Here is a 22356-nt window from a genome sequence, read left to right on the forward strand (position 1 = left end):
TTGTTCCCTTCTGGATTCTTTTGTCCCCTTTCTTCTGGCCTTCAGATACAGCATCTTCTTCCCTGTACATACCTGAGTTAGGTATGCTAAGGAGAAGCCTGACTTCAAGCAGTTACTGCAAGAAAGGTCCTATTTGAAGGCAAGAAAGATATCACCTTTTGAGAGCTATCCTCATGCTCAAGTTCAGCTTGAGACAGACAGCTGGCATGGCAGTTCTCTGCTCAGCTATGTGTTATGATGAAGTTACCAACAAATAAAGCTTTGATCTTGTTCAAGTTCCCTAGTAGTTCCCTTTCATAAGAGAAAGTGCTAACAAACTTCTGTAGAAAATCTTTCTGCACTTCTAGCAGTAACACTTTGCTAAATAATATGCATTTTTTCTCTTATATGATTTGAGATATGAGAACATTGTAAAAGTTTAAGTATTGAATAATTTTGGTCAAGCACAAAGGAAGGTCTAGGCGAGATTCATAGATGACATTCTTCGTTTGGAGTTTATAAGCAGCTGCCATCTATCTTCTGGCTTTCCTGAGCAGTGACGCCTGCTTTGCCCTACTAGGCTGCCCCCATAAAGATCCCCTCTGCAGGAGCTCTTGGTACTCGATACTGAGACTTTGGTATTTATGTAAAACATGACAACTGTTTCCCAGTTTCCCTTCAGAGGCCATCTTTAGGGTTGGAGTTGACCTTCTAATAGCAGAAAGTTTGTGAATGTGGAACAGATGCTAAACAAACGAGCAGGGGCGGAAGAGGCAAAAAAAAAAAAAAAAGTTATTCATGGAAACTGCTAGGCAGTTCTGCCTGCTTGGTTGGGGGCAGGAGCAGGATTTCTTTCATTTCCAGCAAAAAGAAAATTGCCACTTCTCCCTGCATCATTGTTTGCATTTATGCTATATCCCTGTCTTCAAAACAGCATAGTGTAATCATTGCCTGATAAATCTTTTAAGTGAGCTGTTATCTTGAATACAACCCCCCAAAACAGTTCTACCTCCTCCTTCACCTATATCAGCATCTTCAGTAAGAAGCCTGGGCACTGCTAGAGGGAAGTGTGGAAGACACTCTATGGAGGATAGACTGCCCAGCAGGGGAATGGCTGCTGGGGCCTTTCACTTTGGGAGAGCTTTGAAAGAAGCAACTGTCTTGTTTCCTGCTTCCCTTAGATACAGGCTGCCCTTGGTTATTTTGGAAAAAAATAAAAATAAAAAAGCAATAACTGTTTGAGAATGTGTTTGCGTAAGTAGCTCATGACCAACCTCACTGTTTATGGATGGGCTGTGCCACCACTGCCAGCTAGTGCCTCAAAGACAGCACAGATACGTTTTTCAGGGTAGATGCCATGCTTCCTAGTTACTTAATGAAATATGTATAGAAGAAGTGTTATTAAAATCCACTCTGAATGGAGAAGAAAACAACTTGGAAAACTTCTGCAGTCATAACTTTTTCTGTCCCATGCTGCTCACATACACAGCTGTTCCAATGTTTTAGTTTTTTTTAAAAGAAAAAAAAAATTAACTAGTTAAAAAAAAAAAAAAACTGATTTATGACTGTAACAAACTGCCATCTACCAGGTAACTGCTCTCATTGACAGAAAGCAAAGGGATGTCTTGAAGTTTGAGGGAGTACGCAGAACCTGAGCTGGTCATAGTGTTATTTCAGGCAAAAGAAGTCATTATTTCCATAAGAATCCTGGGAGAGGAGAATCCTTTCAAAGCAGATGGTTGAATTTCTACATGAGACTAGACTGTAACTAGCAAAATAAGCAGTAGGTATCTGCTTCTGCTCCTTTGCAGGAGAATGCTGCCTGCATTCAGAGAAAGGCTTTGCAGAGAAAATATTGCAAATATTAAAAACACAACCTTTCTTCCTGTATGCATCTTATAATCTCTGTCTTCTACCCCGTCAGTGAAATCTGATTTGTTACTTGCCTTTAGTCATTTAATAACTGGATTTTCTACATCCTGTAACCATTCTTAAGGCATGTTTTACTTTTTCCCCATTTTGCCTGTGTTCCTCTGGGCAAGTTAAAGGGATCAATCGCTACCACTTTAATCAGTGTGCAATGAAACATTTAAGAAAAAAAGGATCCCCAAATTAAAAATAAAAAGAATGAAGTTCTTTGAGTAAGCTCGGCTCCATTATAGTGCATGTCTTGCATGTTTAATGTTAAAACAGAGTGTCTTTTATTGACTCTCTAACAGAAACTTGGGACAAAAGACACTGCTAGTCATAATAGATTTTTTTCCAATGTTACAGCATAGTGCAAATTTACTGAATGCTAAGTTGTAGTTTATAACTATAAAGAATAAGTTAATTAAGATGGTTGTATTGCAGGGCTATAGATTTTAAGTTTTAATTCATAGTGTAGTGGGATATCTTGGTTGAATGAGCTCTCACAGTAGTTATGTCACCAAGCATTCCTTCAGCCATGCATCATGTTTTCCATAAGCAAACATAACTTCAGCAGAGGTCAAAAGCCTATGAAGGCTCAAATCCTTAAAAGTACAAGGTAATGCTCTCCTAAAATAATCCCATTGGAGTGAAGATGTGTTGTAGTTTTTCAGTTACTAGAAGAGAGTATCTTTCTCCTGAAAGAGGTAGAAATGGGCACTTTGTGTTTTTACACAGCATGTATTTATATCCTTTATGCCACTGTGTAGCATGTATTGAGTATAAGTGCAGTCCTGACACGGGGCTGATTCTGCTGAAGGTAACCTTTCTGCCGCATTAATTGTGTACCACGCAAGGTCCAGTCCCCAGGTTGTCTGTGGCCACAGCAGCACCATGACCAGCACAACCGCAGGCAGGAAAGCTGTGCCAGGAGCGGCCCTGCAGCCCCCAGGGCATCGCCTTGGCTTATGCCAGGGTGCAGCTATAGCCTGGCTTTGTACCACGTTTACATCCCTAGGGAACCCCGCTCGCGTCATGAGGATTTTAAAAAACTGCTGTTTTCTTCATAGGCAGGTCCATGTGCTGCTCTGGGGGCAGTTCTGCTGGGAATGTGAACTACTGGGGGAGCAAGAGAGTAAATTATTGCAAGATTTGAAGAGCTCTGTAGTTTACTCCGTTAAGCAGTGAAGACACACTGTTGTTCTGTTGTTCTGCCATACTAAAATGCTGTTTGTCACTTCAGCCGCGATGCAGCACTGGCCTGAGAAGCAACTGTAAAGCAGAACTTGAATAACTTTAAATCCCTGACTAGTTGCTTTCGAAAATTCTAATATTTTGCTTCTTTTTCTTCTGTGTATTTCTAGTAAATAGATTGTGACTCTTTTATCATTTGTTGCTGGTTAAAATTAATTTTTATTTTTAGAACATTTTAAGTTTTTTTTTTAATTGAGATTTAAACTTAAAGTGTTAAAATTAGTGAAGCATAAATGTAGGAAATCCTGATTGCTGCACCCATATGAAAACTGAGTGGCAAATGAAAAGTAATTGCTAGGTGGTAGAACAGCAAATCCGTGGATTTTTTTTTTATATTAAAAAATAAAAGCTTTTCAGAGAATGAGAATCTGCTGTGGACTTGGAGAGCAGCAATGTTCAGTGTATGGAAAGGCCCTCGCTGCTTCCCTGTTGCTCGCCCTGCGTGGTTGCCATGCGGGGCTGTGCCTGCGAAGGCTCCTGCTGGCGTTTGCCGGAGTCAGTTGCTTTGCATGGCCGCAGAGTGAAATGGGATGGAAAATTGGGCCCCTTCAGTGAGGAGCGAAACCAAATGTACTCTCAGCCTTTGCGCAGCAGCAGAGGTTTGTTTTGGTTGAGCTCATGCACAACTTCTTAAACGAAAAATTACAGTTTCTCAAAATAAATGTTAGAAAATATCTTTTGCTCCTACTGGTTTCAGAAGATGTAGGCCCGTAGCATCACTTTTAGAAGCTTGCAGCTATTTGAAATCTTGGTTTGGGGTAATTTCTTTCTTTCTTTTTTTAGGCATGGAAATGGTTAATAGAGAGGAAGACTGATTGAGAATTCAGTGTGTATTTTGCATTTAAATGATTGCAGATATCGTTGTGCTGTTTGTTTTTTAACAGAATCTAATCTGATGCAGCCTAAGTTACTCAACACCATCTTTACGATAAATGAAAAGAGTCTTAGTTCCCTGTAGACTAATAAAAAACTATATTCTTAGGTAATTGAGTTCTTAGATAATGTTTCAAGCCCCCATTATTTCTACTCCTGTCAGTCTACTGATTCCTTCTACTGGAAAGGATTATGTTTCTCCCAAGGCAGTCAGTCGCTTGTCCTGTCTAGCTCATGTTGCTTCCAGTGCATACTGTAGTCATGAGTGTGAGGGGGCAAAAGTTGGTAAGTAAGAATAAGATAAATGCGATAGGAAATGCCTTTTTACAGCTGATGGCGACAGTAGCCACTGCACTCGAAAGAAAAACTTAAACTCTACAGATTTGAAAACAGCTGAATCTTTATTATTCTGTGAAAGCCACCATCGCAACATGTGGTGAAGAAAGCATGGTCTGCATTCGTATACTGAAGCTGTGCACTGCTAAATTTGTATGAGATGGTAACTGTTATGGAGAGGGACTGTGTGACTTTTGATTTGTGGAAAGTCTTCATTTTTCTTTTTTGAAGTCATTATTTTAAAGGAGTGTTTTTTTCCTTTTTATATGTTTATTTATTGTTCTAAAATTTTTAAATGATTGTGGTGTCTTAAGATACTTGCCATGATGAAAATCTTTAATTTAAGAAATGTAAAATTTGAAACCTATCGATGCAGATTTTGAAAATACAGGTTTAATTTAAATAGAAATATCAATGACCTGCTGTTATTAAAAGCAACTATTTATTGTATTACAGTATAAAGGTTTCTATAGGACTAGTGAATATATTTAAATTGTGCGTATTTTAATGCATTTCTGATTGCATAACAGAAGATCATCAAAGATGCAAATGACTGTTTGCTTTATGTGTCTTCAAGCACTTATAAATGAGGGGAAACACAGTCTGGATTTAGTAAAGATAATGGAAGAGTTCAATCTCCTTAACTATTACAGACTAATTTAATAGATTTAAAACTTCCAAAACAGATCATGTGAAATCCTATTTGTAGGATGCTCTTAAAATTCTTTGTGTGCAATTTAATTCTGATATTTCTCTCTGCTATTTATGTTGATGAAGCTAAAATCTGTTGGGCGCATTTAATTGTACCTTTTCTTTGAATATGACGTTAGCTAAGACTAAAATTATGACTGTAAATATGTAGTGTGTCTAAAATATTTGGTAAAAACATACTTTGCTACTAGAATATGGAATAAAAGAACAATGTTGAGTGTGTCGATGAAAAATATATGCCTTCAGTATGTTGGTTTTTGTTATAATGGCAGTTGCATGTTTAATTGACAGACACAGTGTAACACTTTCTGTCTTAAAAACAGTATTTCTCATTGTCACTAACAAACTGTTGTGGGTCTTCATGGCGGGTAAATTAGCATTTCTGTTTATGGTTTAGAGCATGATATCTTCAAAATTAAATGTTCTAAAACCAGCATGAAGTTTGTGTAACTAGAATTCTGTATGTTCTGTCTCCCCCAGGAGGAACAAGCTGCTAAACTCAAAGCTGAGAAGATTAGGGTTGCCTTAGAGAAGATTAAAGAGGCACAAGTGAAAAAAGTAAGTTATTTATATTGCTTTATGTGTTCTTACGTGCTTGCAGATGTATAGAAAATCCTCACAGAATTTTATTCATTTTTTTCTATTACCCTATAGTTGTCCTAATAATAGAAAAGAGACTTTTTACACTTATTTTTTTTGTAAAGCAGCACCATTTCTATAGTGTTCTCATTTTTGGTGATAATATATTTTCTAATCTAGACTGGTCCTGAGCAAGAAGTCCTAAAATATGGAATAACCTTATGTTTTTCTTAAAGAATGATTTAGTTTGCAACCAGATACACATTAGAAGGCTTCCATCCACTGTTGGCTTGAAAATCCTTTCCTGAGGTTGTCTTTGTCTATTGAGAAGCTTTAGATTTGAATTTTAGGTCTGATTTCTTTATAAATCCACTCTCACTATGTGTACCATTTTTTTTTTTCTCTTTGGGGGACTGAAAGCAAGCATTATACATTGCGGACAAGTTACTAAGCGTAGAAAGTCTACTGACATTAGTTCATGTAAACTGTAATGCTTTTCAGTAACTTAGAATATCATATACATTTAACATTTATAAATTAAAAGCTACAAAACCATCCTGAGCAGAGGATGAGAATAAACAAAACATGTAGTGTGTTATAAGCAGTATATTTTAACTGTCCTAGCTTAGTGATGCATAAAAGTGAAGTGAATGGCATAAGGGGTGACAAGAAGAATCTATAGTCTTTACGGTTTTGTGGTTAGTTGAGAAAATGGCTGCATTTTTTCTTTCTGGACAGTGATCAGCCTTTGCAGCAGTGGCAGTGAAAAGTCACTGTATTTTACAAGCAGGTCTGTTTCGCAGTAAGTCTCCATACTTACCTGATAAAAGAAAATTTAAAATAGGTATAGGTATAGGTCTTTGTATAATCAATATTTTCAGAAAATACAAAGGAAGCAGAAAGCTTGACTTTGAGTTTGGAAAAAAAATCTGATTATATCTAAGTTCATGTACTTAGTCTTGCACTGCCACCTAGATGAATGAGAAAAAATGGCATAGGGATACTTTAGTCATCATAAATGAACAGTTATTCAGGAATGATTTTTCCTCCTTGGCATACAGTTAGAGCACATATCCATTGCATTATGAGGGATCTTTTATCTTCTTACAAAGAAAGAAAAAAAGTTTATTTGACAGTTGCTTAGTAGGGAATCATCATTTATTGCTGTTTACATTTAGAGGGGGAATTTTGATTGATATTAATATTTTAACAGAATCTCAGAAACTGTTTTTACTTAATGTAGGTTACATGCAGGAAATTACTGTCTTTTTTTTTCCTTTTCTGCTTGTTAGTTAGTGATCAGAGTCCATATGTCTGATGACAGCTCTAAAACAATGATGGTGGATGAGAGGCAGACAGTGAGACAAGTGCTAGACAATTTGATGGACAAATCCCACTGTGGTTACAGTTTAGACTGGTCGTTGGTAGAAACCATCTCTGAATTGCAAATGGGTAAGTAATGATTAGAGATATTTATTATTACCTATTGATGTATTACTCAACCATATTTGTGTCTTCAGAATGATTTAAATATTCATCTTTATAATGTTTGTCATCCCGTGCTGGGAATGATGCTCCATCGTTATGACTGCTAGTCAATATTGAGAATTCAGTTCTTCAGCCACAGTTTATGGAATTTAAATACACCTTGTTTCAAAATTACCTGAGAATATTTTCTTCTTTCATACTAAAAACATGCCCAGATTGTAAGGCATTATGTAGGAATTTTAGTAACATCCAGTCACTGAGCCTGTTTGTCTTGATGTGTTCTTCATGATCCACAGGAGAGAAATAAGGAATAAAAAAGCCACCATGCATCTTCCTGTTTCTCAGCGGTATTTTGTACTCTACCTAAAAACTTATTATAAGAAGCCACCTGTATTTTTTCTATTAAATATTTTTAATGCATTTGGTATTAGGTGACACCAAGAACAGCTAAAGCACATTTGTGTTGCATTGCAGTTACTGAGTTGTTCCTKTTGCTAAAGAATTTAGCATCTAAATAGAGAAGAAAACAAGTGAAAGAAAAAATATAATCTGCTTTGCTGATGAATAATTGCTTCACAGACCTGTTAAGTGCCTTGCAATTGACTATGAAGAAGCTCAGAACAATACCCAAATGCCTTAATTTCAAATTAAAGTGCAGATTAATATTTCCATTTTGGTCAAGTCTTTCTTGCTGAAGCAATGTAGCATGTTAGCGTTGCTTATTATTAGACATTATAATAAAGAAAGACATTATAAGGAACAAGGTATCATTTGGATCTTTCTAGCTTTCACATGAAAAATAACTTTTTGCTTGTCTTAAATCTTTAAAATGTTAATAAATTAAATCTTAAATTTGTTCAGTTTCAAAGCCAGAAAGCATTTGCACATATGCTGTATAAAGCCTTTTTAGCTTTATAAAAATCAAGCATGTAGCTCTGTAACATTTTACTAGTGAGAATAGTAGAAATAATCTGAATAGTTCTGTGATAATTTGGTGTTTTTGTCAGTGCAAATGTATGAGTCTGTAGCAGAGTCTGGTACCAGGGCTCACTGTGCCCTTTCCCACCCTAGGTTTGCTTCCATAAGATGTTCCCATTCACTGTGTTGGCTGGAGATGATGAAAGGAAAAAGAAGTAATGGAAAAATATTTTCAGTTTCTGTTAAAAGCTGGGCTACATGCTGAAACTGATATCTATGAAGGATAACACTGTCACTAAATTAAGATTATTGTGAAATGAAAACCAGGGCTAAACGTTGGTTATGTGTGGGCTTTACAGGCTCAAGTGGTGTACTGGGGCTAACAGAATTTGACTCTTATTTTGGAAACTCAATGAAATCCATTATAATTGCCAGAGTTTTAATTCCGAATACAGCATGATGATAGTAGGAGAGAATTGTGAGAGAGCAGAATGAAGTGTCTTTGTATTTTTCACCTTGGCCTTCCCTGATCCCTCACAGGGCAACTGATAGCCTTTCACAGGTTTCACGTCTGTATTTTTAGGGCAACAACCCAAAATGCAAACTATTCACTTATGTATTTTATGCTGGAATTCAAAGATGAAAAGAGAAAATAATACAGCAAAACCTTTGTCTTTTGTGCTATTGTGCATTATATTGCGTTGCCTTGCAGTTGTGCAGAAAATCTCGCTGTCCAGAACCAAATGTCCACAGAGGAGACAGATGAGTCCTAAAACTATATTCGAATAAAGGGAGAGTTCCCTGGGGCATACCCTTGTGGGGTCTCTCCAATTACAGGAGGGCGCAGCCTCCTTTTATCCTAATTTCCCAACCGAGATATGCCCTCTTCTTTTCCACGTTGGCTAAGGTGCTTGCCTGATCTATGTTGCTCCTTGATGTGTTCCCCCTCCCTGGTCATACATCACATGTCTAATTAAAGGGACTTGATGCCTCTCCTGGGTGTGAAAGTTAATATGCATTAGCTCATTATGCTTGTGCCTACTCTACTAAGGTTCATTCTGTGGTCATTTTTTGATGAGGATCTCTCAGCTCCCCTCCTGTTTTCCCCTGAGGTTGACTGTACCCAATCACATAGGTATAGCACGACCTCCCTGCCTGCACTCCCTAGTCCTGTTCACCAAAGAATGTGGAATTATTTCACACGTTTGTAAAGACACAGGCTCCTTTATTCCACTCACAGTGGTTCATCTTGTCAACCAATTTCTCTTGTGATATGTTTGTAAAAGAGGAAGGAACGCTTTTATCAGAGAGTTTTCCCTTAGCTAGGCAGTGAGGAAGACATGGGATTTCGAAAGCCTGTGCATATTTGGAATATATTTTATCATATTGCTTTGCCAGTCGATCATTGATGGCACAATACCATAACATTAAGCTAATGAACTGCAGAGAAACAGATGGGACTTAAGGAGGACAAATGTGATTGTCTTCACAGAATCATGAATCAAGAGAAAAAACATTGAAAAGCAGTGGGAGGAGAAGAGTTGGGAATAAACAGGGAGGTGAAGGCAGCAGGTTGGGGCTCACAGGGAAAACCATGTTTAGGCAGACCCAGAGGATAGACATCTGGTTGGTATTGACAGAAGTGACCTTGCAACAAAGTAGGGACAGCAGCAGCTCTCAAATACTGCAGGAGATGTCCTAAACAAGGACCATGCGTTCCTTACAATTGCATAACTCACAGTAATTCTACCTCCTTTCAATATTTCACAAAAATATTCTAAGTTTTGGGGAAATGTAAAGCAAATTAAGGGCACTTCTTTGTAACCTCTAAGACTTCCAGTAATCTATGAGATTCTGATAATTTAATCACTCCTAACCTTCCTTTTTAACCTCCCTTTACCCCCAGGCCTACTCCCACTATTTACCCTCAGGCCTACTCACCCTCTTTAGCCTCAGGCCTGCTCAACATGTCTTTGCATTTACGTTGTTTGCTTCTAATGTGTGTAGTAAATTAATCTTCATGAGGAACCTGAATTAGATAGGTGCATGTGAAATACAAGATCACGTCTAACAATCTGGTGATTTATCCAGTAGTTTTCTAAGTCTAAGCACTTTTGAGCAGCGCTCAGTATTACTTTTTTCCATTTCACAAATACAGCTGATATAGCTGATATGCCTTATAAGCTATCTGTTTTACCTAATGAAGCTGCAGTGGGCTTTAGGCTTTTGTATCACAGCTATCTGAAGTCTGTTTGGTTTTGTTCTTCTGTAGAATACTTTTGTGCTTTGTTGGAAGACAGTATCGTTGTACTGCTGATCAAGCTTGGGCAAATCATGAGATGTAGCTTGAAAGCTTCTTAGATCTTTCTGAGACCTCGCGTGAAGTCATGTCCTGTGTAGTGCCTCTTATCAAACCCTAATTCAATCCCAAGAGATGATACACTCTGCTTGGTGTTCCTAATGAAGATATTAAGGTGTCATCTGTCACCTTGCCCCTCATTAGTGATAACTTGTAGGTCTGAATGTGATCAGTGCCATATATGCCCTCTCTGATAATACAGTGTAATTGATTTTGTAAAATGAAGTATAAGTCATGCTCTGCTTTCAGATGCTAAGGAAAGATCAGGCAAGTCCCAAATAATTCTGAAAGAAATGATTTACTGAAGTGTCACTGTGTAGCAGGTATGCAGAGGAGCAAATTGAAGAAAGGTTATACTTCAGTGTCTTTTAGATGAGAATGCACTTCCAGCAGCCTCCCAAAGATATTGTATATGAAGTATCAGAATCATTTTTTTTTTTTTTTTTTTTTTTTTTTTTTTTTTTTTTTTTTTCTTTTCTTTTACCATTTCAGGAAATGTTGCTCCTTTTTTTCCTCTCTCCTTTGCCTGTTTTCAGTATCCTGCACTGGTCATAATCAACAGTCAGTTGTTGATTCTGCACACTGAAATGATTGTTCTCTGAAGCTCTTACTGATGCAGCATTTTTTCTAGTAAGATAAATAGTAGTAAATGGAGAGTGTCAGTGTTCAGTGAGACATGGATGGGTGACTGTTTATGCTGAAAAAGCCTTCTAATTACTTTGGGATTGTGTGGACTAGAGTAGTTAGAGTTACAGATGTGGTAGCCTTCCTATTTCTACTCATAGTGCTTCAAACACTCATTTGAGTCTTTTGTGTTAACGTGGAACTGCAAACTTGTCAGGTTCATACTTAAACTTTATTGATGGAAGTGTAAGCCTGAGGATAGGAGAGTAAGAGTGTGAGCAAGTATGTATAAAATGAGTATTTGACATATTTGAAAGTTGACTGTGTGCTTTTAATTTCTGAGTGTTTTTAACCTTTTTCTTCTATTATATTGGAGCTTGAAGTGTCTTTTCTTTCCTGAAGTACCCTGTCATCCTGATATGACAATAGAGCAAAACATGACTATTGCAAAATGTCGCAGAATCAAATGTATTTGCTCTTTGTTTTTGCTCCAGAAAGAATCTTTGAAGATCATGAAAATTTAGTTGAAAATCTTCTGAACTGGACAAGAGACAGTCAGAACAAACTAATGTTTGTGGAACGAATAGAGAAATATGCACTTTTCAAGAATCCCCAGGTAAGACTTCAGTTCTCATTGCCTGGGAGCATATACATTCCTGATGCCAATGTCTGGCTTTTTTAAAAACTTCTATTTCAAAGCTAGTGTTTATGCCAAAGGAATAAAGGCAACTTTACTTTTCAGCGTGTAGTGGTTGGTGAAAGGCAAATGCATTACAGAAAAGCACGAGCTGAAGCAATTTGGTTTTTAATGCGATAGTGAGTAATTCTCATAGAGATGAAGGCAAGCAATACTGCTTGTGGTATCTGCACCAGTACTTGCTTCTCTTCACATACACAGATCTGAGGAAGATTGTTGGTATTTTACTCTCTATTCCTACCTGACTGTCAAGAAGGGAAAACAGCATCAAGTGGAATAGCCACTTAGCAGTCAAATAGCAAGTCTGAAAAAGTGTGAGCGTTTCAGAATACTATTTTTTTCTTTTTTTTTTTTTCCCCTGGATACAATGTACCAATTAGTTGTTTTGTGGAAAGCCAGCACAGTGTAGTCATGCAGGTGTTACTTCAGAATTATAGAATAATGGATACTTCTGGAAAAAGTGTTAGCTTAGTTCCATGTCTCTTTCGGCAGTTTGACAGATTGTTTCAGTTGGTCTACAAACTTTTGTTGCATTAACGTGATGTTCTTAGATAGTAGCTGTTTGTTTGTTTGCTTAACTGGTGTAAAAATGTAAACAAGAAATGTTTGGCTTCATTTCAGAATACCTAATGAAATGCTGAACTTTCTCTTTCACTCGTTGCAGAACTATCTTCTGGGGAAAAAAGAAACCTCTGAAATGGCAGACAGAAATAAAGAAGTGCTGCTAGAGGTAAGACAGCCAAAGCAAAAAGGCCAAAGAGTCATTTCTAAGTTGGAAGCTAATCTCTGAAAGATCTGTGAAAACTGAGAATAGAATGTGTTATTTGTGAGTAAATGGCTGTTTTACAGCTAACATATTTCAAATTAGATGACTTATCACTTGATTACTAGAATAATCATGATTTCAACAACTTTACACACAAAAAAGCTTTTTGAATGCTGATTTTTAGACTATACTTAATAGTATACATGTGTTTGTAAGTAGCATATACATGATTTTACTAAATTTTGAATGCAGGTTTTAGTAAGTGGTTATCTGGGTACTGTGAATTGAAAAATTGCTTAGAGCTGTGACACACAGAGTTGTAATGCTGCCTAATTCCTCTTATCTTCTTGGATTACTGGTAAATCTCCATGCTGCAGATTAGTTTGGAATGTGTTTAGAGCATTTGTTTTTCTTCTGTTAGCTTTTTCTAAATAAAACCATAAGAGAAGTTCTAGCATTGGCAATTAGAAGCAGCAAAGTACACATGCAATGCATCATTGCTACATCTGATGGATATATGATTAGGTTTAGGTTCTGTGTGGATTCAGATTTCTAAGCCTATATGTGTAAGGTGACCTTGTGCCTCTAAGGCCAGTAAAGCTGTTGGGGGATTCTATTCCTGATAAGTGGTATTTAAAAAATCTTTCGGTAGTTAGCATTTTTGTAGTTGTTCTTGCTCTGGGAAAATGATAAGATTCTCTATGGAGTTAGGTTTGAATTACTTTCTAGCTTCTACAGTTAATACCTAAATTTTACTAGTGGCTTTCCTTGTTGAATTTGCATTCCTTAGGTAAAGAATGTTGAGCTAAAGAATTCTCAATTCACATTTAAAAAAAAAAAAGAAAAAAAGAAAAGAAAGAAAGAAAAGAAGACTAATTGCTTGCCATATGTCCTATGTCTTTTCCAAACCATTGTAATTATTTGCAGGAATGTTTCTGTGGAAGCTCTGTAACAGTGCCAGAAATTGAGGGAGTTTTGTGGCTGAAAGAAGATGGTAAAAAGTCATGGAAGAAACGTTACTTTCTTCTTAGAGCTTCTGGAATCTACTATGTCCCTAAAGGGAAAGCAAAGGTATACTGTTTTAAAGCAGTTTCCCTGAAAAAAAAAGGTCATCTAATCTCAGCCTGCTGTCAGGCAATAATCAGCTTCCACAGCATGGGGAAAAATGTATATTGCTAGTAAAACAGTAAGTGTGCAAGAATGAGCCTTGAATTTTGACTTAGCTGTACTCATGCATAGTAATTAAAAGTACCATTTTATCATGCAAGTGTGCTATATATTGCTATAGTAACCCTTGGTTTGAAGTGTCTCTCCTTTCTCAGGTAAAATTCACATGAAAGACCTATATGCAATGCAAATGCCAATTGGAAAATATCCAAAGAACTCCATAATCAGTCCTCCAAATTTTACTGATTTTAACTCATATAAACATGTTTCTTTCCAGACAGATTTGTCCTACATTTTCTGAAACTGGCACATAGCTTACCGTTTCTTCAGTATCACTTGTTACTTTCTCTGTAATGAAAGAAAATAGAAATAGGGTAAAAATGTATTATAGCTTCAAGGTTGGGAGATGATTGTGAATGAGTCTTCAAGGCTTCAACTGATCCTTAACACAGGAGTTCACTTCCCAGACAGCTGACAGAAGAGGGAATTACCCTTGTGCTGCATTAGTGCATCAACTCGCTTTACAGCTGAATGGCTCTCACGTGTTATCTCTACAGTCTTTTGCTTTGTTAGAACAATCTATATGCAAGATACCCTGTTAAAATTCTGTGTCTAGCCCTATTTACTTTTTCTGGATAGCAGCTATGAATACACATAGCAGCCTGGATAAAATGTGAAATAGTAAAATGCAAATAAAACCCAAAAAGCTAAACTAAATTCAAAAAAAGTTATCTTGGCTCAAAATGAGCATCTCATACAAGGATTACATGCTTATCTGTATCCTCTGTTGTATTTGTAGTCTTAGTGTCAGGCTGATACTGATAGTAATCCTTATTTTAACTTTAGATCTTAATATTAGACTGCTTTTCAGAGAAGCATGGTCTTCTTAAATATTTTATAACTAATTATTTTGTATTTAATAGGTATCACGGGATCTCGTGTGCTTTCTACAGCTTGATCATGTCAACGTTTACTATGGACAGGACTATCGGAACAAGTACAAAGCACCTACAGACTACTGCTTAGTACTGAAGGTAACTTGTTAATTGTTTAAAAAATTCTCATGCTAGGGAGAGCATTTGAAGAGAATCAAACACTTCTCCGATATGTTTAGTGCCTTGCACTTGCCAGTCATGAGCTAGATAGAACACATACTAATGTTGGGAAAGATTATAATGTAGGAAATTTTTTTTTTTTTTTCCAGTAATGTAGCAGTTGGAAAACTGTGCCTGTCAGCTTGCAGGGTGGATCTCTAAATTATTTTAGTTTGGCACATGAGAAGTATAAATTACCATAAGTTACAGTGACAAGGAAAAAGATATGCTTAGTTGTGCGTTACATGGAGCTGATGTAACAACCTTACTTGATAGAAGAATCCATGAAAAATGGTGAAAATTCCACAAGAGGATTAGTGCAGGGGTTCTGCAGTTTCTTCCCCATCTAGCTGGCAGATTGCCTCCTGTTAGCTGATCCATGTGCAGGAAAAAAGCAGGCCTGCTTTTTTACTCCTTGGGTATGTGCCATCTCCCTTGGGACCCCAGGAATCCCTCTTTATTTTCCTCTGGCAGCTGGATGCAGATTGAATGCAGAAGTATTCTCTTTTATTTGTTCTGAACAAACAGTTGCTTTCTGTTTCACTTCCACTAGTTCTTGAGTAAGAAGAACCAGTGAACAGTTTTTCCCTGTTCCCATGCCACTCATTACTTGTGATGTTCATTACGTTGCCCTGAATCATCTTCCTTCCATACATGACGTGAAAATACATGTTTCTTATTTGGCTCCGGAAATGATAAGTGCCGTGTTTTATCCTTCTTATATAAAGAAGCAGCAAGGATTCTAGATTTTATTCGTGTTGCAATAGAACAAAGACCCTGAAGGCTTTAGAAGCTGAAAATAAAAGGAATTGTTCTTGACAATCTGTTGAGCATCTCACTCACGCCATGAAAAAGCATGGAAGACCAGTATGTTTGTTTTCCTCCGGTGTGTTTTGGTATGAGAGGAACTTGAAATATTAGCTTTGGGAGTCGTGTGGTAGCTCAGTCTATAGAGTGGTAACAGGGGATAACCCTTTGGCAGGCTCTTGCTCGTGCTCAGAATGGGTTTTTATGAGGTGAGAATGTTTAGTAAAAAGCTTTCTTAAGAGCCTAAGGCGTTCAGAATAGCCACAATACTAAAATACAAGATTAACCAATTACTAATATTTCAAACCTGAAATGAATGCTCACTGGAGTGATCATCAATCTATAGGTAAAGCAGATCCCTCCACCTCCTGAAGTACTCGCATGCACTTCTAAAGTTGCCTCAAAACCACCATTCCAAGAGCTTTCAGCAGTTAAGCTTTTCTTTCTAGACCTCTTGAGATAAGTGTCTTTCTCGGTGTTCCTAGTTATAAAACTGATGAGGATTAACCTTTTTTTTTTTTTTTTTTCTGCAGCATCCTCAGATCCAGAAGAAATCCCAGTATATCAAGTATCTTTGCTGTGATGATGTGAGAACTCTACACCAGTGGATCAATGGCATCCGCATTGCTAAGGTAACATTTTGTAGCAAGTCGTCTTCACTGTTGTCGTTGTGCTTAGGTGTTACTGCCTGGCTGTATTTGCCTTACTGATCCAAAGGTTCATCAGGAATGGGAGGGGAGAAGAGAACATGCTTTGTATCTGCATCAATAGCTAGCAGCAGTGGTATGTCAGTATTATCCCTTTAAACCCATTTACAGTTATTTGGCAAATCATGTAACACTAAATCTATATTTCCCTATGTTTAACTAGAATCAGGCAATCTTCTGCTTTGTTCCCTAGCAAAATTACGGATATTAGTGGTTAGGATAATTCAGTAAATGGGCCCTTTCCTCCTACGTCTGCAGCCCTTCTGCTTTGTTGTATGACAAAGTTGGTATAGATATCACCACTAAATTTTGGCTAGTTCTCTAACAGATTTTAAAATGAGACTTATGAAAAAAGCCCTCTCACTTTGAGGTGCACAGAATTGTTTTTTGAGATCAGCAGTTTGTCTTACTTCATTCAGTGTCCCACTTCTTGCATTATTCTAGGTGGTTCAACTACTTTTCTCCTAGCATAAATAGGTTGTTTTTCTTTCTTTCAGCAGTTCAGTAATAAAAAGGCAGAGGGTTGGGAGGAAGGAGTTACCACTGCTGTTAAAATAGCACAATTAAATTTGCCCAGAATTAATGTAGCTTGAGCTCCTTGGCGGAGATGCTGCTCTTTATCTGTGGGAAAAGACTTGGAACAGAGAAGCCTGAGGTGGAGATCAACAATCTGCAAAGGTTATACAACCTAGACAGCTGCTAAATGTCTTTGTCATTTTGCTTAGTATGGGAAGCAGCTGTACATGAACTACCAGGAAGCACTGAAGAGGACGGAATCGGCATATGACTGGACTTCCTTGTCTAGCTCCAGTATCAAGTCAGGCTCCAGCTCATCTAGTTTGCCAGGTAATTATGTAATCTGTCTCAGAGTAGACTTAATTACCTTTTTTTTTTTTTTTTTTTTTTTTTTTTTTTTTTTAATCCTCAGCTGTCTGGAGACCCAAGGAGAGGCTGTTGAAGGAAATGGGCTATTTCTCTATAGTCTTTTTAGGCAGTTGAATCTAAAGAGCTAATTTATTTTATTGCATACAGTAGTGTATTTTCAGAACATACTGTAATTTCACATTCCAGAATATTGTTCTGAACTTGAAAGGAAACCTGCTTTCAAATACCGGATGCTTCTATTTTCACTGATTTGAAAAAGAAAAAATAAGTTAATGTCTGTTATTGAGTTATGCATGAAGAGTTCTGTGCTTAGTTCTAAAACTGCTTTTATGGGCTGAAATGTTTGAGATTAGTAAGCTGAAAACAGTCCCTGTCCAAAGGCAAAGACCCTTCAGAGACAAACTGAAAATACTAGCTGTATGCTTGCAGGAATCTGCTCCTGTTTACCCCTCAGCGGGAGCAGAACCTGTTCTTTTGTAGCAAATAGTTCAAAATTTGATGGATGGTTTACAGTCTCACTTCACTGTTTGGAGCTAACTGACACTGTGCCAAGTTTTTTTGAGCCCATAGGGTAGTTTCATTGTTGAAAAGAGGTTATTATGCAAGTGTTTGGTCAGTCACAGATAGTACCACAGATCAAGAAGAATGTTATTAAGTTGAAAAGGTTTGTAAAGCAGCAGGTGAAAATGAGCTAAACAAATTCAGGCTAATCAGGAGGGCACCACACTTGCTCAGTTGTGTGGAGCAGCTTTTCAAGGACAGTGGTAAATTCTTTATTACTGACACTTTTTCCATCCAAGTTGGATGTTTTTTCTGAGCAGGCATCTCTTGATCTGGAGTGCTGAGTCCTAGGCCAACAGTTAGGCATGTTTTGCTAGAGCTGCAGTTCAGTGTTTGCCTAGTTCCCCCCTTTCCCTGGGGCAGCTTCAGACTCTGCAGGAAGCAGGTGCCAAGCTGGATAAATTGGGCTGGCAGAGGCAGCCTTCTCAAGGTGCCCTGTGGCCCCAGGGCGTCCTCTGCATTCACAGGCTGTAGGACACACGTGATTCCTTTTTCTCTCCTGGGGAGAGGAACATTTTCTGCCACTGCTATCTACTGCATATCTACTACTGATATCTACTGCCTAAGCGAGTAGATAAGCATAGGTATCTACTGCATAAGCCAAGACTTAAGCAGTATATGGTGGGAACAGTGTCCTTTAGTGGGATTACATCTTGAACAAGTGTGATATTAATCTTTCACCCTGTGATCAATAAATATCACTCAGAGTTGCATTAGAAGCACTCTCACTTGCCTGGACATTCAGAAACATATGCTAATCATTTTAAAACTTTTTATTGTTTTAAACAGAATCTCAATCAAATCATTCTAATCAGTCTGACAGTGGAGTTTCTGACACGCAGCCAACTGGACATGTCCGTTCCCAAAGCATTGTCAGCTCCATGTTCTCCGAGGCCTGGAAGCGAGGCACTCAACTGGAAGAATCTAGCAAGGTAACAAGAAGACTTTAGTTTGAGAACCAACCACTCAACAAAATGCACAAGACAGAGTGACACCTCTTCCAGCTCTGTCTTTAGTGTGATTTCTTCTTTTATTTTAAATTCTACATTATTGACATATACATATACATAAAATTGTTTTTTTTTAAAGCAATCACTTTTTCAGGGAAATACAGTCCTGCAACCTTCTGTTCTTGTTTTCATTTGTGTGTGCACTGAAGCTCCTTGTTCTTTGAAGGCGTAAGACTGTCTTTCCCACAGAATCCTATTAATTAGTGTTGAATAAAGACCAAATAAAAATCAGTTGTTCATCAGTTGAATGGAATTCTTTCAGCAAGATCTTTCTTTAATTAACTAGCCACATCTTTCCATTGCAAAGATGTGAATAACTGAGGCCTGGAGCCAGGTACATCTATTTAAATTATGGTCCGAGTTTTACTCAAACGTTTTCCATGTTCTATGTACACAGAAAGAGTAAACTGATATATTCAAAGCAGAAGTGCCATAGTTGACAGTAATTGTAGACTGAAACAGATTTGGGATACTGTTTCTGGTAGAGAGATGCAAAAGATATCGATTCTTCAGGTCTTGTGGTGCTTTGGGTAGTTTTATGTTGTGATACGAATTTTTGAAGTATGAAAATGCAACAGCTGAAGCATGTTCATCAGCAGGTGGTTTCTGTACGTGTTCCAAGTGCATAATTTCTGCAAGAACTGGACAGACGCAAAAGATAAGGCACTTCAATCTGTTTTACATGTGTCCAATAGAGGTGAAAGTACATTGCTATGAGAACTGAAATGTTATTGTTTCCTAAAGTTTTGATTATAATCTGAAAATCTTGCTGCTACACTAAAACTTAAGTGCTCTGTGAACTTTCAGGGAAAAGTTGAAATCTTAGCACTATGGATTTTTGATCTTAACAGCTCCATAGTGCCACTGGCAATTGCTTGTTAAAATAATCCCCCAAAATGTCTATGCTATCTTATTCAAGCATTTTAAAATAAAATATTCAGACTGATGCCTGTTGAGGGCCATTGATATTTCAAGATTTCATCAGTCTGAGTTTCTCTGTGAGTATAAATCCAAGAAAAAGTATGTTTCCTTTGCTTGTACCTTATCTGGGTGAGGGGATTGTCTTAAAACTTCCAAAGAAGCCAACTGAAATGAGCCATGTAAAGTTTTAGTTCCAAACATTGTTAGAAAAAAAAAAAAAAAAAAAAACAAATTGGCAACAAATTTTAACTTCCGCAATATTATTATAGTCTATGCTTTTTTATCTATTACAGGACTGGTCTTAAGGACCTTAGGGCTTAAGGTCCTTAACCGACAGTTAAGGTCCAAACTGACAGTGGAAAATGATAAATTCTGTGACAAGCAAGGAAACAGCAGTGCTGTCAAAATAGTAATTTATGTGAAAAGGTGGTTGTAGTCCCAGTGATACTGAGACATGCTGGGATCAGCAGGTTGGTCTTCAGCTTTGTGAATAAAGCTGCACTAAGCAGGTCATGAAGGCGGGATGTTGCAAGTGGCAGAGCTTATGGAGTCTTTCCAGCATGCCCATTTCTTCCCCTTCTGCAGTGACACCCTTGTCACATCCCCTTCAGCTCACTAGGGAGATGGCAGTGGGGCTGGCCAACTGGCCAGCATTTTATACTGGTTGGCTAGTGACTAACCACTCAACTTACTCAAATTGAGTGAGTTCTGCCCATATTTCCCTCATTGACCCAGGTGCCAGTTTTCACCTCAGTTTGTGAGAGTGAATATACTGGGATATACTGAGAGGTGATTGAGTTGTTGTATTTGTATGAAATCGACCGTCTGATCCCCAAAAGTGATTGGCATGGGGATAGATGGCAAACAGTGCAATTGCAAAAGCTTGTTTTGTTAGGAAAAATGGCTAAAAATACAGCAGGATGTTACTTTTAACAATCCTTACTTTGCAGATAGTCCTACAGATGCATATCTCTGTGTTTCAAGTACGCCTAAAATTAAAACGCCATGTAAAAGCACAGATAATCTGAGCAGTTCACACTTTGAAAAAGTACCGAATTTTCCAAAGAATCCATTATCCTCCTGTTCATGTTCTTGCTAGTCGGGCAGTGAGGATCTCATTGTGCCTTGCTTTGGCTCTTAGGTCTGGAACAAATGTTGTTTCAAATAGGATGCTACAAAGGGCATCACAGTGAGCGCTCACCGTGCATGCCAAGGAATGAGGCACAGATCTTTGTCCGCAATTCCCTCTGGTCTCGGAGAGCTGCTCTCTTATGCCTTGGTGTCCCTCTCTGTTTTACGCCGCTTTTATTTCTCCTGTTGCCTTTTGCTGTCCCAGGTGTCAAAAGTGAAGCTCAGCACAGCTAAGGTCAGCACACCCGAGGTGCCTTATTCAGGGCAGGATTAAGGTCAGGGGCTGTTGTTTGAAAATTTATTAACTTGAGTGGTTGGCTCAGTGGTAATTTACAGACTAACACTTGCAAGAGATCAAGATATCTCTCCCGTTTTGTTTTGTGAACGTGTTCGTACAGTTCAAAAGAGCTTTTTTACTCCTTGCTCTATGTACCTAATCTGACAGGTAGAGGCACAACCTGGTGTTTGTTATAAATCACTGTTTGTTTTTTCTGACTCTTAATATTTTTGGTTTCTTTCTGTGCATACAAAAACTCAGCGCACCTGTGTCTAGAACAAAGTGATGTACAAACAAGCTCGTGCAGGGCAAATGGGCATAAATGAGCTAACTTGCAGCAGAATATATACTAATGAAGTGCAGGTGCCCAGGCTGGGTAGTTGCCACATTAGTATTGCATTTCTAACGCATGTTTCTATTCTGTGCACTCTGAAGTTCACAACTTGGCTTGTGGCGCTTTGGGGTTGTGGGGCTATCTTGTATTGGGGGCTGAGTAATGTAATTATCCTTTTAATTCTTAACAGAAATGTAAGTTTACAATTTTAGAGAAATACTCTTTAACCTGACCAAAGCCCAATGAGTAAACTGAAATGTTGCCTGCTGCTTTCCAATTGCTCCTCCCTTTAGGTGGTGTCCCCCTTCTTTCCTCCTCCTGCTTTGGATAATACTGGGCTGCATGTCTGGCTTTCCTTTCCAAGGCTAACCTTGTTTTGTAGACCTCTCTAAATGTTTCCTTCTGGGGAATTTTGCCTAAGAAATGGCTGTTCTTCCCCTTTCCTGGTTGCTTTCCCTTGGCGGTGTTGGGTGTCAGAACTTGCAGCGCACAGGGACCTCCGATCCCTGCCTGGAGCTGCTCTTCCCGCCATTCGGAGTGCTGTGGGGCGGCTGCCCTTGGCAGCGCTGAGCAGTGTGAAGCTGGCGGGCAGCTTGGAGGCCTCGTGCCCGCCTGCCCCAGCGCCTGCCTGCCCCAGCTCACTAACGCTCCCCGCATGCCCATAACCCACCACTTACTTTTAACGATGGGCACATTGAGACCTTGACTTCATAATCTCTTTGTCTCCCTCCCTCCCTCTCTCTCTGTCTCTTCTCTTTCTCCCTCTCTCCGCTTCCACTAAACCCCTTCCCGACAGGCCCGTGCCGAGCCCGCAGGGCGGCCCTTGGTGTCCCTCGCCCCTCCCGTGTCCCCGCAGCCCAAAGCGGCGGCTCCCTTCGCGGCGTCGCAGCCGTCGCCGCCACTGCCGCCGCCGCCGCCCCCGCCGCCCCCTCCACCGCTTCTCCTCCGCCGCCTCCGGCCGCTGCCAGCC

At 38.6% G+C, this 22356-nt stretch overlaps 1 protein-coding gene across 1 annotated transcript in view; it reads left to right on the forward strand.

Moving 5' to 3' along the window:
• RAPH1 (Ras association (RalGDS/AF-6) and pleckstrin homology domains 1) overlaps positions 1 to 22356 on the forward strand; it is a 45526-nt gene that overhangs the window by 21310 nt on the left and 1860 nt on the right. Inside the window, exons 5-14 of the mRNA XM_026048415.1 lie at positions 5542 to 5619; positions 6933 to 7092; positions 11524 to 11645; positions 12391 to 12456; positions 13420 to 13563; positions 14583 to 14693; positions 16094 to 16192; positions 16993 to 17113; positions 18503 to 18645; positions 22183 to 22353. Coding sequence (XP_025904200.1) covers positions 5542 to 5619; positions 6933 to 7092; positions 11524 to 11645; positions 12391 to 12456; positions 13420 to 13563; positions 14583 to 14693; positions 16094 to 16192; positions 16993 to 17113; positions 18503 to 18645; positions 22183 to 22353 — 1215 coding nt within the window. The remainder of the gene's footprint in view (positions 1 to 5541; positions 5620 to 6932; positions 7093 to 11523; positions 11646 to 12390; positions 12457 to 13419; positions 13564 to 14582; positions 14694 to 16093; positions 16193 to 16992; positions 17114 to 18502; positions 18646 to 22182; positions 22354 to 22356) is intronic.

The sequence above is a fragment of the Nothoprocta perdicaria genome, unplaced genomic scaffold (assembly GCF_003342845.1).
Source record: "Nothoprocta perdicaria isolate Ctin4 unplaced genomic scaffold, notPer1 scaffold_11, whole genome shotgun sequence".
In the NCBI taxonomy this organism is placed as follows: Eukaryota; Metazoa; Chordata; class Aves; order Tinamiformes; family Tinamidae; genus Nothoprocta; species Nothoprocta perdicaria.